The 14,416-nt window shown below is 31.8% G+C and overlaps 1 protein-coding gene across 2 annotated transcripts in view; it reads left to right on the top strand.

Moving 5' to 3' along the window:
- LOC126879661 (endoglucanase-like) overlaps positions 1-14,416 on the top strand; it is a 28,950-nt gene that overhangs the window by 5,856 nt on the left and 8,678 nt on the right. Inside the window, exon 1 of one of the 2 annotated variants that reach the window (XM_050642846.1) lies at positions 9,372-9,531. The exons of the other annotated variant lie outside the window; for it this stretch is intronic. Within the exon in view, the coding sequence (XP_050498803.1) occupies positions 9,495-9,531 (37 nt within the window). The 5' untranslated portion in view covers positions 9,372-9,494. Of the gene's footprint in view, positions 1-9,371; positions 9,532-14,416 lie in introns of those variants that run through there. 2 annotated transcript variants of the gene reach the window in all.

The raw sequence follows: 14,416 nt of genomic DNA, 5'->3' as shown, positions 1-14,416 counted from the left end.
GGGTACCCTAACTCTTCTCCGTCATCTAGTCTCGGTCTCACGTCACAGTCAAAAGGAATATTTACTTCCCTCCCAAAGGTTAACCAATTTGGGGTAAAGCCCGTAGCATTATGTTTCGCACTCCGGTAAGCCATTAGCGCCAGTCCTATATGTTCGTCCCAGTCCCGTGCCTTACTGTTTACATAATGCTTCACCATTCCAACAAGTGTTCGGTGCAATCGCTCCACCCGTCCATTTACTTGGGGCCGATACGCCGTGGTTTGAATCTTCTTGATTCCCAATAGTCTACAAACTTCTTTCATTAGCACTGAAACAAAATTTGTCCCTTGATCCGTCAGTAACCGCTCCGGCGCTCCATGCCGAAGGACGACCTCGTTCACAAAAACACGCGCTACAGTTTCGCCCGATAAGTCTTTTATGGGTATCGCCTCAGCATATCGCGTAAAGTGGTCTACGTACGTCAAGAGATATTTATTACCTCTCCGCGTTTGTGGCAAAGGACCCACTATATCCATTTCGAGAGGTCTAGACGTATGGTATGGTTCACAAATGGGGACCTTATTTACACCTTTCGTCCGTCCACATTCCCTACAGTCCTCAACAAACTCCTCTACACTCATCTCTCCTTCGCTACCACACCATTCTTTTACCTCTCTAGCACCTATCTTTTCCACCCTCCTACGTCCGGCCATTCTCAGTTCTTCCATCTCCTTTCTCAAATAGTTTAGTTCATTTAAGGCGACTCTCTGTCTCTCATCTTGTAACTTGCATATACCTACTTCCTCTCTCGCCTTTTCTAACTCTTGTTGCAATCTATCTACCTCGTCACCAACTTCCGCCATGGTTTTTAGAGGCAAAACAAAACCCCAGTCTTACACCCGTCGGCACCGTGCCTTTCGCTTGGTTCTTGTCACACATATACCCCGAGTAGACAGTCCAATGTCCACGACAACTAATAACTAATCTATCCCACCACCGCTGCTACCATTGTATTGAACCGGCTATAGTGTTCTAATGTCCTACTAACTGTACGAACCGGCTATGTTTCTAGGTATTATGCACATTAAAGGTTCTAATGGTTTACGTAAGAAAATAAGAAAAAGTCATTACCTTATGGCTACGGCTTCCGAAGTCTCAGTAATTATCGCATCGATTGAAGTCCCCTGCGATAAAACACCACCTTTAGCATCCATCACTTATTGTTCCAATTGGTTTTAAAGTTTTACGCACTACCGGCAATTTCGGAAATCGTTAGTACGGTACTGCGCGACCCCGTATTTTCCTACTTCTATCACTATTGAAAATTCGCACTTTTTCCGCAAAGAAGCAACCAGTTTACCCGTATCTTAAAAATTGCCCTCGTTTGCTCGTCGATCACGCACACGTCAACAACCAAATACAGTACAGCACACTCTGCTCCGAAAAAAACCAAAAACATCGTTAAAAATAAGTCCTCGAATCTGTTCCTATATTATTAAAAGTTTTTAACATCGAACAAAACGAATAAACTCATTAATTTTTATCACCCCGAAAAAAGGTTCAGCTCTCGAAACTCCCATCTGTTTTTTCGCTTGTTAGACAATTTTTACTATCAGTCCAGACGAAGCGGTATCGAATTACACGTAAGGAATTTCGAAAACCCGACAATAACATATTGACTCCGGTGATGGCCATAAAACCATAGACGTTACAGTCATATTTAGAGAAATAGTTTTTTGTGTCTCCTTTGGATAAATGCAGTTACTCAGTTCACAGATTAGGTCGACGACATGTAATTGCTATGATAGAAAAGAGAATAAGGCATGATTGTTTGTTCTAAAATTACATTATATGCATGTCTGATTTTAAATAAAATATTCTCAATCATTGTAAAGAACGCAAATCGGGCTTTTCATCGATTGTCATTTGTTTCGAGCTTCTGTCATATGTTGTATAATCTGTGTATAATATTAATATACACGGATTATACAACATATGACAGAAGCTCGAAACAAATGACTGTGAATGGAAAGCCCTATAAAAATAAATTTTTGTAGTTGAAACATTCCCACAAAGATAAAATATTTTTTTTTTGGTGAAGCATTCCCAAAAAGCTAATGCTAAACCATTAGATGCTTTGGTGATAGCCAGTTCTGATGGCATAGCAAATGCACATTGTATGTGTATGGCTGGTAATAGTGAAGTCTGCAGCCATATTATTTGCAGCTGAGTATGCCCACAGCAAGACAGAAGAAGAACCCAATGCATGTACAGATGTTACAGCTATGTACATGTTTTGGAGATAGCAACATATGCATTCTCTGATGAAAAACTAATGAGTTTTGAAACTGTTCGGTCAGAGTGCTTGTTGCGCTCTCTAAACGAACTGTAATAAAAGACGGTTTTGGCTTCGTGTTGCAGCGATATGAAAACGGTTATTCATTTTTAATTATAATGCACTTCTTCATCATGAGTATTTATGCATTAGTCTTTTAAGTGCGTATTTATTGTGTTAATTACTATTAACGTATAACAATAATAAAGATATGCCTATGCATTTGTATCGTTTAAAGTATGAGTATTTTTTTTCAAACTTTTATTTAGCAATATATTACTTATAAACATTCTAACAATAAGCAACTGTGGGGCTCGAAGTAAAAAGTTGACTTTAGGTCAGTCCAATGACTGGACCTCTAGTATGGAAAAAACATGACATGTTTGACACAAACCAAGGGGCGTCTGTTATAGGGCTTTTCGTTCACAGTCATTTGTTTCGAGCTCCAGTCATGTGTCACATAATATTAATATATCTACGTCGTACGTTATTGGTATATAACAATGATACAAACCAAAGACGTATGACATAGATATATTAATATTATGTGATACATGACAGAAGCTTGAAACAAATGACAATCGATCAAAAGCCCTATAGAGCGTAACACTAGATTATAAGCTCATTATGGATAGGTTGGATTTTGCTGCTGTATCACATAGGTCCAGACCATTTTGAGTATTGTATGGATACCAACAGTTTGTTACAGTAATTCTTCTTTACAACTATTTGAGGTTATGTTTATTTGTTTTTGATGATTAGTTTCTGTTAATGAGGTAATTAATTATGTGTTATTGAGGTTAAATAAATTAATTTTTAGCCTTCTAAGAATACCCATGAACGATCACATCAATCACTTATTTTGTATAATGAAAGAATAGGGCTTTTCATTCACAGTCATTTGTTTCGAGCTTCTGTCATGTGTCACATAATATTAATCTATCTACGTCATACGTTATTGGTAATACAAATAATACAAACCAAAGACGTATGGCGTAGATATATTAATATTATGTGACACATGACAGAAGCTCGAAATAAATGACAATCGATGAAAAGCCCTATACCCATGAACGATCACATCAATCACTTATTTTGTATTTGCCGTCTTTTTCTATAAATAACAAACGTTTGTTATAGAAAAAGATAGCAAATACAAAATAAGTGATTGATGTGATCGTTCATGGGTATTCTTTCATTTTCCGACTGTATTTAAAACGTGATAAAAATGACGTGAATTATGGTGGGACAAATCGACGTAAAAACTACGTTTTTCATATCACGTATTTAAAACGTGATAAAAATGACGTGAATTATGGTGGGACATATTCACGTGATTTTCGACGTCGAAAAAACGTGATAAACTGACGTCGTTTGGTGATAATTATGACGTTTCTTCAACGTTTTGTAAATGTTATTTGGTTGCCTGGGAAGTTTGCCGTTTTCGTCTTTCATAGCACTCTATTCTCACAGTCGCAATCTCTGAGGTCTCTATTTATCATAGCATTCCCTATGTAAGTTTTCCATCTCATAACAGGTCTTCCTCTCCGTCTTCCTCCCCGCAGGACCCACTCCAATAATATTTTCGGTCATCTGTGCTCCGGCATTCTTTGTACATGCCCGTACCATTTCAGGGCTCTACTTTTACTACCACAACTTTTTTGTAATTGAGCATTCTACTTCTATTCTGTTTCATATTTCCTCTATTCTTATTATATGCTACCTGGTGTAGATACCTTTTCATAAACTCCAATTCAACTGTTCGTATTTTATTTCGTATTATTGTTTTCACTGGCCATTCTTCCGCTCTTGTAAGGGTAGTATTAGCACTATGCCCTGAAAAATCCTTTTTTGTTTTCTTTGAGTGTTCTTCCATACCCACATAACAATTTCATGTTCTTAGTAGATTCATAGAACATACTTTTCAGAAAAAGTATTTACTGAGAATATGCGTAATTACCATTGCGAATGTGCAGAGAAGATACTAAGTATATACTACATTACAGTACTTAAACGTTCTATGTGTATACTTAGAATGTACTACCGCACTTCTTTTTAGTATATACCAAGAACATACTTTTTAGAAGGTTCTAAGGAGGTGCTATAAACCTTCTATTTATATACTTAGGATGTGCTATCGCACATATTTTTAGTATATGGGAAGAATATTCCAAGGAAGTGCTATATACCTTCTAGTTATAAGTATACTTAGAATGTACTATCGCACATATTTTTAGTATATGGGAAGAATATTCCAAGGATGTGCTATATATTTCTCAGAAGTATGTTTTCAACATCACCCAATCTCATCCTAGGTTCTACTAATATATTAGATTTACATATTCTAATTGCATATGAGAATGTAGTTATTACATTCTACAATATTACGTAAAAAGTAAGTATAAATTATAAAATATAGGTACCTATGTATAATAAATGTTATATGGGTAAGTAGGTATATATAAAATATAAGTAATATATTTAGTTATTATGTGCACATCAAAATAAAAATGCTGCTTATATATTATATAATAGCCAAATATAATATATAATATGTATGTAAATCACTAAAATTTATAGATATATATATATATATATATACATACTTTTACTTACTAGGTCAAAGAAGAAATTGCCAGTTACGCCCAAAAATACGACATCCAACTACAAAACCACCCCAACAGGCTAACGAAGAACCTAATGAGACCCCAGGTAAACATAAGACTAAAGCGCCACACTCCAAGCGATCTACGAACAATATTTTAAATTTTAAATTTTCAAAAATATTTTATTTATTAGAGTTTTATTTATAGGTTTTTATTTATTAGTCACAAATAATTTTGTTAAGTATTAAAATTATGATTTCATAGGTTATTGTCACTGGACAGTCTCCTGCAAGTCTCTTTTAATTGTTAAACAATTTACTTATTGTAATCATTATTACAGACTGTAAATAAATGGGATGTTAAGAAAAAACTTACTAGGTCTTTAGGAAATATTGAAGTACCAATATGAATTTATTATCTTCAAGCTGCCGGCAAACAAAATAAAAAAATTATTTATGTATTTTCTTAAAAATATTTTAATCCTTGTAGCTAGAAATACTTCGTCTTCGCTTCGTCCTAACAGCGTAGACACAAATGCCTAGCTAACTGTACTGGAAACTATTTTCATATTTTGCCCTTGTTATTTGTTACCTACCCCCTTCCGCTGTGCAGGTATAATATGCAATGCAAAATGCCAGGATCAGAATGACAATGAATGGCCGTTTCCGGATTTCCGTTTCACGTTGTTTGGTTGTGGACCTTTACCTGAATGTAATGTAGTTAAAAATAAAATTATACCTAAAAATACTCATGGTATATTATATTCATTTCAGTTGAAAACGAAACGAGAATTTCTCATTTTTCTTCAATAGAATTAAGTTTTAAACTTTTTTACCATACAATTAAAACGTTTTAAAAAATGAATTAGATAGTTCAGTAGTACCTACCAAAATACCTAAACTTTATTAATTATTCTTAACGAAGTTGATAACCTATAGGCTAACATTATTCTTCTTCCTATAGGTACATACAGTATATTCTTTTTAAGATATTTTAAAAGTATATACAAATATGTGTTAAGCATATACTTTTGCATACACTTACGCATATACTAAGAATATTATATTAAGAGGCTACAATAGCGATCAACAGGTAGCAACAAACGCGTTCCAAGATTGCGGCTCTAATTTTGAATATTTTGTCGAGATATTTGGCACACATATTCGTAATATAATAAAGAATGGCGGTACAGAGCCCAATTTCAGAAATATGTTAGTACGTGGAAATTATTCTATAACTAAATAAAATATTGAAAAAAGGAGCCTGTACCGCCATTAAGAAGAAAAAAATAATAAACTTTCTTCAAATAAACTTTTTTATCCCATGCCTAGATATTGTGTAATCTTGGAACTACTAAAATTTTTTATTTCTAACAAGAAATCGAACATATTATAACTAAATAACTAATTAGGCAACGTAGAGAAATTATCACTGTCATTTTGACAAACCTGCATCAGATTTTCTCTAATCTGTTCTGTCATCTTTATTGATATCTGTTCAGTGCAGTAGTGTGTTAATTTACTAATTCGTTATTTTTGTTTCATAGGAAAGTAGTGTTTATTGATAGTTAATTTATTATAATATATTTGTTGTTGTATAAGTTGTTGGCCTCTTTGAAAGAATAGATTGTTGTTAATTGTGAGTTTTAGCAGTGGCGACGCGTGACTTTTTCTAAAGTGTTACCAAAACCAGATATTAAATATATACCAGATATATTATATATTATCTATATATATATATATATTTATATATATATATATATATATATATATATATATATATATATATACATACATATGTATATATATAATGTATTTTATAAATATTTTTATATATACAGTGTTCCCATACATCAAAGTTTGTTCGACTAGACACCGTGAATTTTCAGCTTGTTATTAATCAACTTTTTTTGGTATGCGCGATCCAGGTCTATTATAAAAATAGATGAAATAAAATTAAAAAATTAAAAATTTAAGAAATTATATAAAGTATCTACAAACTAAAAGCATATTTGTTGTTTTTAGGTAAAATATGTATTATATCACCTTTATACTTTATTAAAAAATCCAAATTGTATAATTAGTATACTAATTAGTACATTCATTTGTCATTTTTAGCCTAAAATATTAAATAATTTTATTTTATTGATTATACACTAGAATGTACCGTATAATCAATATTATTATATGTCATATTATAATAATGTTGTTGTTATTTAATATATTTCGACAAGTAATTAAAATCGATTAATATGATTTATATAGGATAAAAAGGTATAGATATATTATCTGTATAATAAGCAAGTACAGTTACAAGTTATAAACTAATAATTAATAATGCATATTATGCAATAATCGAATCCAAAGGGCCGGTACGGTTAACTAACCGGAGTTTAATCGAGAAAATACCGGCACTAAGAATAACAGACTTCATAAATGGAATTATAGTTATTACCTATAATTATAATAATAATTAAAATTGCATTTATTAAGTCTGATATTCTTACGGTCGGTATTTTCTGTCCCGATAGACACCGGCCCTACCTAGCGTCACCAAATTAAAATTTGGTAACACCAATACGCGGTTTCAGAGCCATCGTCCCCGCAAAATTTTCAGAGTCGATCCAGTCAAGGGTCCTACTATCGTTGCCACTCACAGAAGTGGTAAACGGCGCGGCGCACGGTAAGGGCACAGTATAATAAATATGGAACCTCTTTATACTGTGGTAAGGGCGTATTATAATAACGTGCAACCGATTTTACATAAACTCGCTGATATTTTCGTGCGTCTAGTTGGCTATTTTACTGAATTAGGTAGATACTATTAACAAATATTTCTATTTTTAAAAAATATAAATGGAATTATTTCATAGTAGTCTTAAAATATTTATTTACAAATTTTAACTGTTACCAATGGTAACAATGGTTACATGGGCGCTTCGCCAGTGAGTTTTAGTTATATGTAGGTAGGTAAGTATATTTTACGTAAAAACATTTCGAATTCTAATGCGAGTATATAAAGTTTTAGGAAGATTTTTTATTCTAAAAATATTATCAATAGTTTAACAAAATGAAAGAAGTAAATCAAACGAAAAATAAAGTGAAACCTTCCAAGAAAAAGTCCATTAAAAACCGTGCCAAAATTATGCGAAAATCGAAATTTGTTTGGCTTCACAACAAAAAATGATTATATTTATTATTGTTTTATTATTAGATATTTCATGCAAATGCCTTTCTAAATACCTATCTAACATAAAATTTTTACCCATTTTGGTTTATTTTTATAAATATCTATTTATTAATAATAAAATCGTTTTCTATTACTTCCATTTAGCGCGACTATGATATTGTCAAAATATTAATCTTAGATAATGTCAAAGATTACCACTGTTGCCAAAGTTTATGATACTATCTCCGAAATTATATTTTGTTGCTACCTGTTGATCGCTACTGTTTACTCTTAAGGTATATTCTAAGAATAAACTTTTACGAACATTCCGAGATACTACGTACACGAATGTGCGCAGTATATTCGGTGCAAGAATATTCTTTGAAGCACATGCAAAGAACATGAAATTTAGAATGTTTTTAATGGTAGGTACATGCTATGCTTGTACTACGCATATACTAAAAAGGATATAGGTACTTCGACGAATGTTGGTAGGATATGCATAGAACATGCATTCAGTTAGCTATAACTCACTTTGAATTTATATTAAAAGGTTTTTCAAGTGAAGAATTTATTTTATTTTTTATTAGTTTCAATATTAGTAATAATAACCTTTTTGTAAAAAAGTTATAGTTTTTGAGTTACTTATGAGAAACTTTAGAAATTAAAATATTTGATTTTTAATAACTCAAAAGGTATGAATTTATTTTAAAAACTTGATATAACAAATTTTGCTTATAATTTGTCCGTATATTGATTTATGAGGTTATTTTTAATAAAATAATGTAAAACCATAAGAAGGGGTGGCATCCACCCCCAGGACAAAAGAGCAAGTTTTGAGGGATAGTTTAACTACTCACCAATTTTGATGAATATCGATGCAGGTTCAACGAAATCAGAGGTAAAAACCTTCAATGATTGCACTAAAAAGGCAGACCAAGAAAAAAATATAAGTACAGCGTATATGAAACAAAAAAGTAATAAGTATTGAGAATTGGATAGAAAACGCATTGGATAGAAAACAATGGAAGGCACTGATTAAGAAATGTATGGAAAGACTAAGAAATATTAAGTGTATTTAATATAAATAAATATAACTAGTAATTGTAATAGAAAATGTAAACTTTTTAGCCCTATGCTAAGCTTTCTATATAATAATATAATATGTAAATATATTATTTTGTATGTTACATATAATACGTATGTAATATGTAATATATCTTTAAAATATTAGATTCTTAATATATGTAAAACATTTAAAAAAATTGATGATATCTTGACGTTGAAACAAAAGTCTGCACTTAAACACATCTCAAAATACAAAGATAATTCTGCTGAAATACTTAAGATAAATCTCGTTTTTCTTATAAATAGCTAAAAATACAAGCTAGCACATACAATTCAAGATGATTCCTCTACCTATACTTTTAGTGTTAGCTGTCGGTAAGTAATTATTGTTGCATTAAATTTTTATATTTTTTACCTTTATCAAATATTTCCACTATGTAACACCTATTTTTCTTATTTTGATTGATTTTATGTCTTATTTAGTATTACCTTATACAGGGTGAGGCAGATAAAGGGCCTATTAGAAATATCTCGGGAACTAAAGGCAAGAGAATCATGAAAATTGGAATACAGAGGTTTAGAGGTATAAACTATTTAATGAAAATATTTTGGTCTCTTTGCTACTTCCGGTTATACTGGAAGTTGCTTGTAAGTTCGTTTTTTTAAATGAGACACCCTGTATATTTTTACATTTTTGAATTCTGCTCGATGTCTTCTTTCTGAAAATATGAGGTTTTTTAATATTATACAGGGTAGTTTAAAAGATAATTACGGTTTTTTATTAATTTTGTTGCAAACTTCACACCCTGTAGAATTGTACTGATTTGATATCAAAAACTCCATTTATGTTGAAGTGATTTTTAATATAGTCCACTATTATTAAAAGTTAATAATATAGCGAAATGTTTAATTTTAGTATACAGGGTTGGTCGAAACTCGGAATGAGTATTTTCTGAGTTTTCTTAAATGGAATATCCTGTATTTTTGTATTGTAATAAAATTATATTTTATAGTACTTTTTTATTTCTTAAGCATTCCCTATACCTAACTGCTTTAATTTGTAAGTTATTCGTAGTTCTTTAAGCCAAACATTAATTGCAACAAAAATTACGCGAAATTTTATTAGGTTTGCCGTGAAAATATTCAATCATAAATAATGTTTTGCAAATAAACACATATTAATCTCAACTGAACCTTAATTTATGAATACTAGTTGATATATCAAAATACCTACGTAGTCAAGATTGTTGGTGTGTTTAATATTAATAAAAACATAATAATAGTCTCCCGTTTTATACCGCTCACGTGGCTTTGGGAGTATAGCAGGGTAGTCTGCTATATCTAGGGCCTACGGTATGCAAGGAAGGTAACAGGGCCAGTGCTACGCTTCAACCGCCTATTATTACCCCTGGTTTTACCCAAGGTACTCATTTTATTCAGGCTGAGTCGACCTGGGGCCTATAAACATTTAAAAATGTCTAGTTGTTCTTGCCATCGGTAGGATTTGAACTCCGGACCACCGGTACGCTAGCCTAGCACACTACCACTCGGCTACGCCGGCCCTTAATAAATAATACGCCGGCCCTTTTATAATAATAAAAACATACAATATTATTATTCTATCTAGTTGGCTATGACTTTGACACTAAATATGCTTAAACATTTGCTTTGCTTGAACATTCTACTATTTTTGCATGAAGTTCCAGTTGCTTTGCTACCATTACTAATATGATTTTTTCTAATGAGGAACTGATTCAGATGTTTTTTGTTCTAGGAGAGCATAATAAATAAAAATGTGCTACTAGCAATAATAATTTAACATCAGCAATTCCATGATAGATGACAACCAAAAAGAGAAACTTTACAAAATTTACTAGAGCGGTTTCAACGAACTGGACATTTAGATTACGAGAAATCTAATCGAACAAAAACTATTGTAAATGATTAAAATGAATTAAATGTTATGGTCACTGAGAATCTGCTTATTAGTATGAACGTTCTCGTAATCTAAGTGTCTAGTACGTCGAAACTATTTTAGTAAACTTTGAAAAGTTCCCCTGCTTGAGTGGTTGTCGTCTATCAGGAAGTTGCAGATGATAAATTCTTATTGCTTGTAGTACATTTTTGTTATAATCTCCTAGAACAAAAACTTTATTAATCAGTTCCTCATTACAAAAATTTATATTAGTAATGGTAACAAAGCAACCGGAACTATAAAAATAATATAATGTCTAATGTTTAATCAAGTTTAGTGTGAAAGCCATAGCCAATAACAAGGTAGAATATGGTTTTTTTATTAATATTTTAGGCACCAACAAGCTTAACAACGTAGACATTTTGGTATCTCATCCAATATTAATAAATTAAGGATCATTCTAGATTAATATGTATTTATTTTCAAGAAATTATTTATGATTGAATATTTTCACGGCAAACCTAATAAAATTTCACGTAATTTTTGTTTCAATTAATGTTTGGCTTAAAGAACTACGAATAACTTACAAATTAAAGCAGTTAGGTATAGGGAATGCTTAAGAAATAAAAAAGTACTATAAAATATCATTTCATTACAATAATAAAATGCAGGGTATTCAATTTAAGAAAACTCAGAAAATACTCATTCCGAGTTTCGACCAACCCTGTATACCAAAATTAAACATTTCGCTATATTAATAATTCTTAGTAATAATAGACTATATTATTATTAAAAATCACTTGAACATAAATGGAGTTTTTGATATCAAATCAGTACAATTCTACAGGGTGTGAAGTTAGCTACACAATTTATAAAAAACCGTCATTATCTTTTAAACTGCCCTGTATAATATTACAAAACCTCATATTTTAAGAAAGAAGAGATCGAGCAGAATCCAAAAATGTAAAAATATACAGGGTGTCCCGTTTAAAAAAACGAAGTTACAATTAACTTCCGGTATAACCGGAAGTAGCAAAGAGATAAAAATATTTTCATTAAATAGTTCATACCTCAAAACCCTTGTATTCCAGTTTTCATTATTCTCTTACCTTTAGTTGTTGAGATATTTCTAATAGGCCCTTTATCTGCCTCACCCTATATACATTGTTTATTATACAACGGAATTTCGGAAAAAGACGAATATCATTATCATCATTCTCTTTGCCTTTATCCCTAGGCAGGGTCAATTTCCTCAATTGCATTTCTCCGTAGGTTTCTATCTTGGGTCATATCAATAGCAATACCCTTTACCGACATGTCCTGCCTAAGCGTCTCCTCCCAGGCCTTCTTTGATATTCCTTTCCTTCTCTACTCCTTCCAGGAACTCGCAGTTTTAATTTCCGCCACATGCATTTGTTGTTTCTCTTTTTTATCTGCCCAACATTCAGTTCCGTACATTATATCCGGTCTTATGGCTGTTTAGAATTCTCCCTTGAGCTTGATTAGGATTTTTCTATCACGTATCACACCACTCGCTACCTTCCACTTCATTCATCCAACCCTAATTCTACTGAATGCATTTCCATCTATTTTTCCACTACTTTGTAATGCCGATTCTAGGTACTTAAAACGATTACCTTTCACAATCATTTCACCATCCAAAAATATCATTATATTTGTAGTAACTCCATCTTTAAACAAACATTCCAAATAGTTTATTTTTATCCTACTAAATTTTATAGATTTTTCCTCAAGAGCTTTTCTTCACTCTTCCAGTTTTTGTTCTGTCGCTTTCACTATTTCCTACTATGTAACACTACACCAGAAGCATAATTTAAGCACCTGGTAATGTTAGCCTGTAGTTTCGCTGTTTTCTGAACCAAAACTAATGAGAATAAATAAGGACTAAGCATCGAGCCTTGGCGCAATCCTACTTTCATATCAAATTTATCAATCTCTTCCACACCTGTCCTAATCGGGTATTCCCATCTCGGCTCACTATAATCCTTTAGTCCTTTATGATACCCCAGGTACATTTAAAAAAAAACCAGGTCGGCTCGAAGATTAACAGGTAGGTATTAGTACCCCATTAATAGGTATATTAATAATTTTATCATGGAACTATAGATTAGCGAAAATTTCTTATTAACATAGAAAAACATTGTACCCTCAATAACTCTTTCTTCAATATTGTACAGAAATTTTGGGTTCCTTGCGAATTTAAGAAACAGTTTCTCTTGGTTGTAAATGTTGACCGTGGAACCGATTTCGCTACTGATACATAAAATAAAGATTGGGATAATAATGAATGATTTATACATACTGAACAAAAAGATAAAAGTTCAAATATAGGAAAATGGCTGCGATACTGTTTTGGCCTTTTATTTTTAAAACCCGAAGAAATTGATGATTTTTATTTTTTTGAACTTTATGAAATTAAATTTTCTCTTTTTTTTTCACCCCTGTGACTTATTAAAATAATCATTAAAGAAGTTCTCAGGGACTTTCGACCCTCGATAATACTGTAATATTTCATTTTGCGTTTAAATTTTTCAAAAATATTTATTAGTTTTCTTAGGATTCGAAAAAAATAAATGCGTTTAAAAATAAATCGAACGAAATTTTGCGCCTACGGTCTTCAAAAGGATTAAAGTATTATACACTTTTGTAATCAGTATTTCAAAAGCTATTAAATGATGTGTGACATGATGTACTTTCCCATTTAAAAAAATCAAAGTTGTGCTTGTCACCTGATGAGGGATCGCGTAAAGTTCGAAACGTCGGCTATAATATACTATGATTATTTTAAAAATCGACCTATCCGAGCGTTTTGCTTATGTGCTAAAAATAAATAAGTTAATAAGGGGGGGTAACACTTATTCCAGCTCACTGTATGTATATCTCCTTTGTGTTTTTAAACTGGTACTAATATGTATACTGCTTCTCCATTCGTCTGGCATTTGGCCAATTTCCATAATTCTATTAAATAAACCTGTTAACCAACTTGCTTCTGTCCTAATGCTCTCCACACTTCCCCAGGAATATCATCTGGTTCAACTGCTTTCCCTTTCTTTATTTTTTTAAGTGCTTGAACCACTTTCTCGTTTGCTATTTTGGTTTGGTGACCATTACTGCCAAAGTACTTTTTCCATTTCTTTTTTGCATCCTTTTCCCGAATTAGTATTTTATTATTTTCATCTCGGATACATCAAATCTGGTTAAATTCCTTTGCTTTCTTTATTCTCTGTTTGGCTATTGTATATATCTTTCTTTCGCCTTGCCTGGTATTAAGTTGATTGTATAGATTTGTATACGCTTCTGCTTTAGATTTTACTACTGCTATTT

Source organism: Diabrotica virgifera, chromosome 2 (assembly GCF_917563875.1).
Source record: "Diabrotica virgifera virgifera chromosome 2, PGI_DIABVI_V3a".
NCBI classification, from domain to species: Eukaryota; Metazoa; Arthropoda; class Insecta; order Coleoptera; family Chrysomelidae; genus Diabrotica; species Diabrotica virgifera.
Note: the sequence above shows the minus strand (reverse complement) of the source record. Positions and strands in the feature narration are given on the sequence as shown.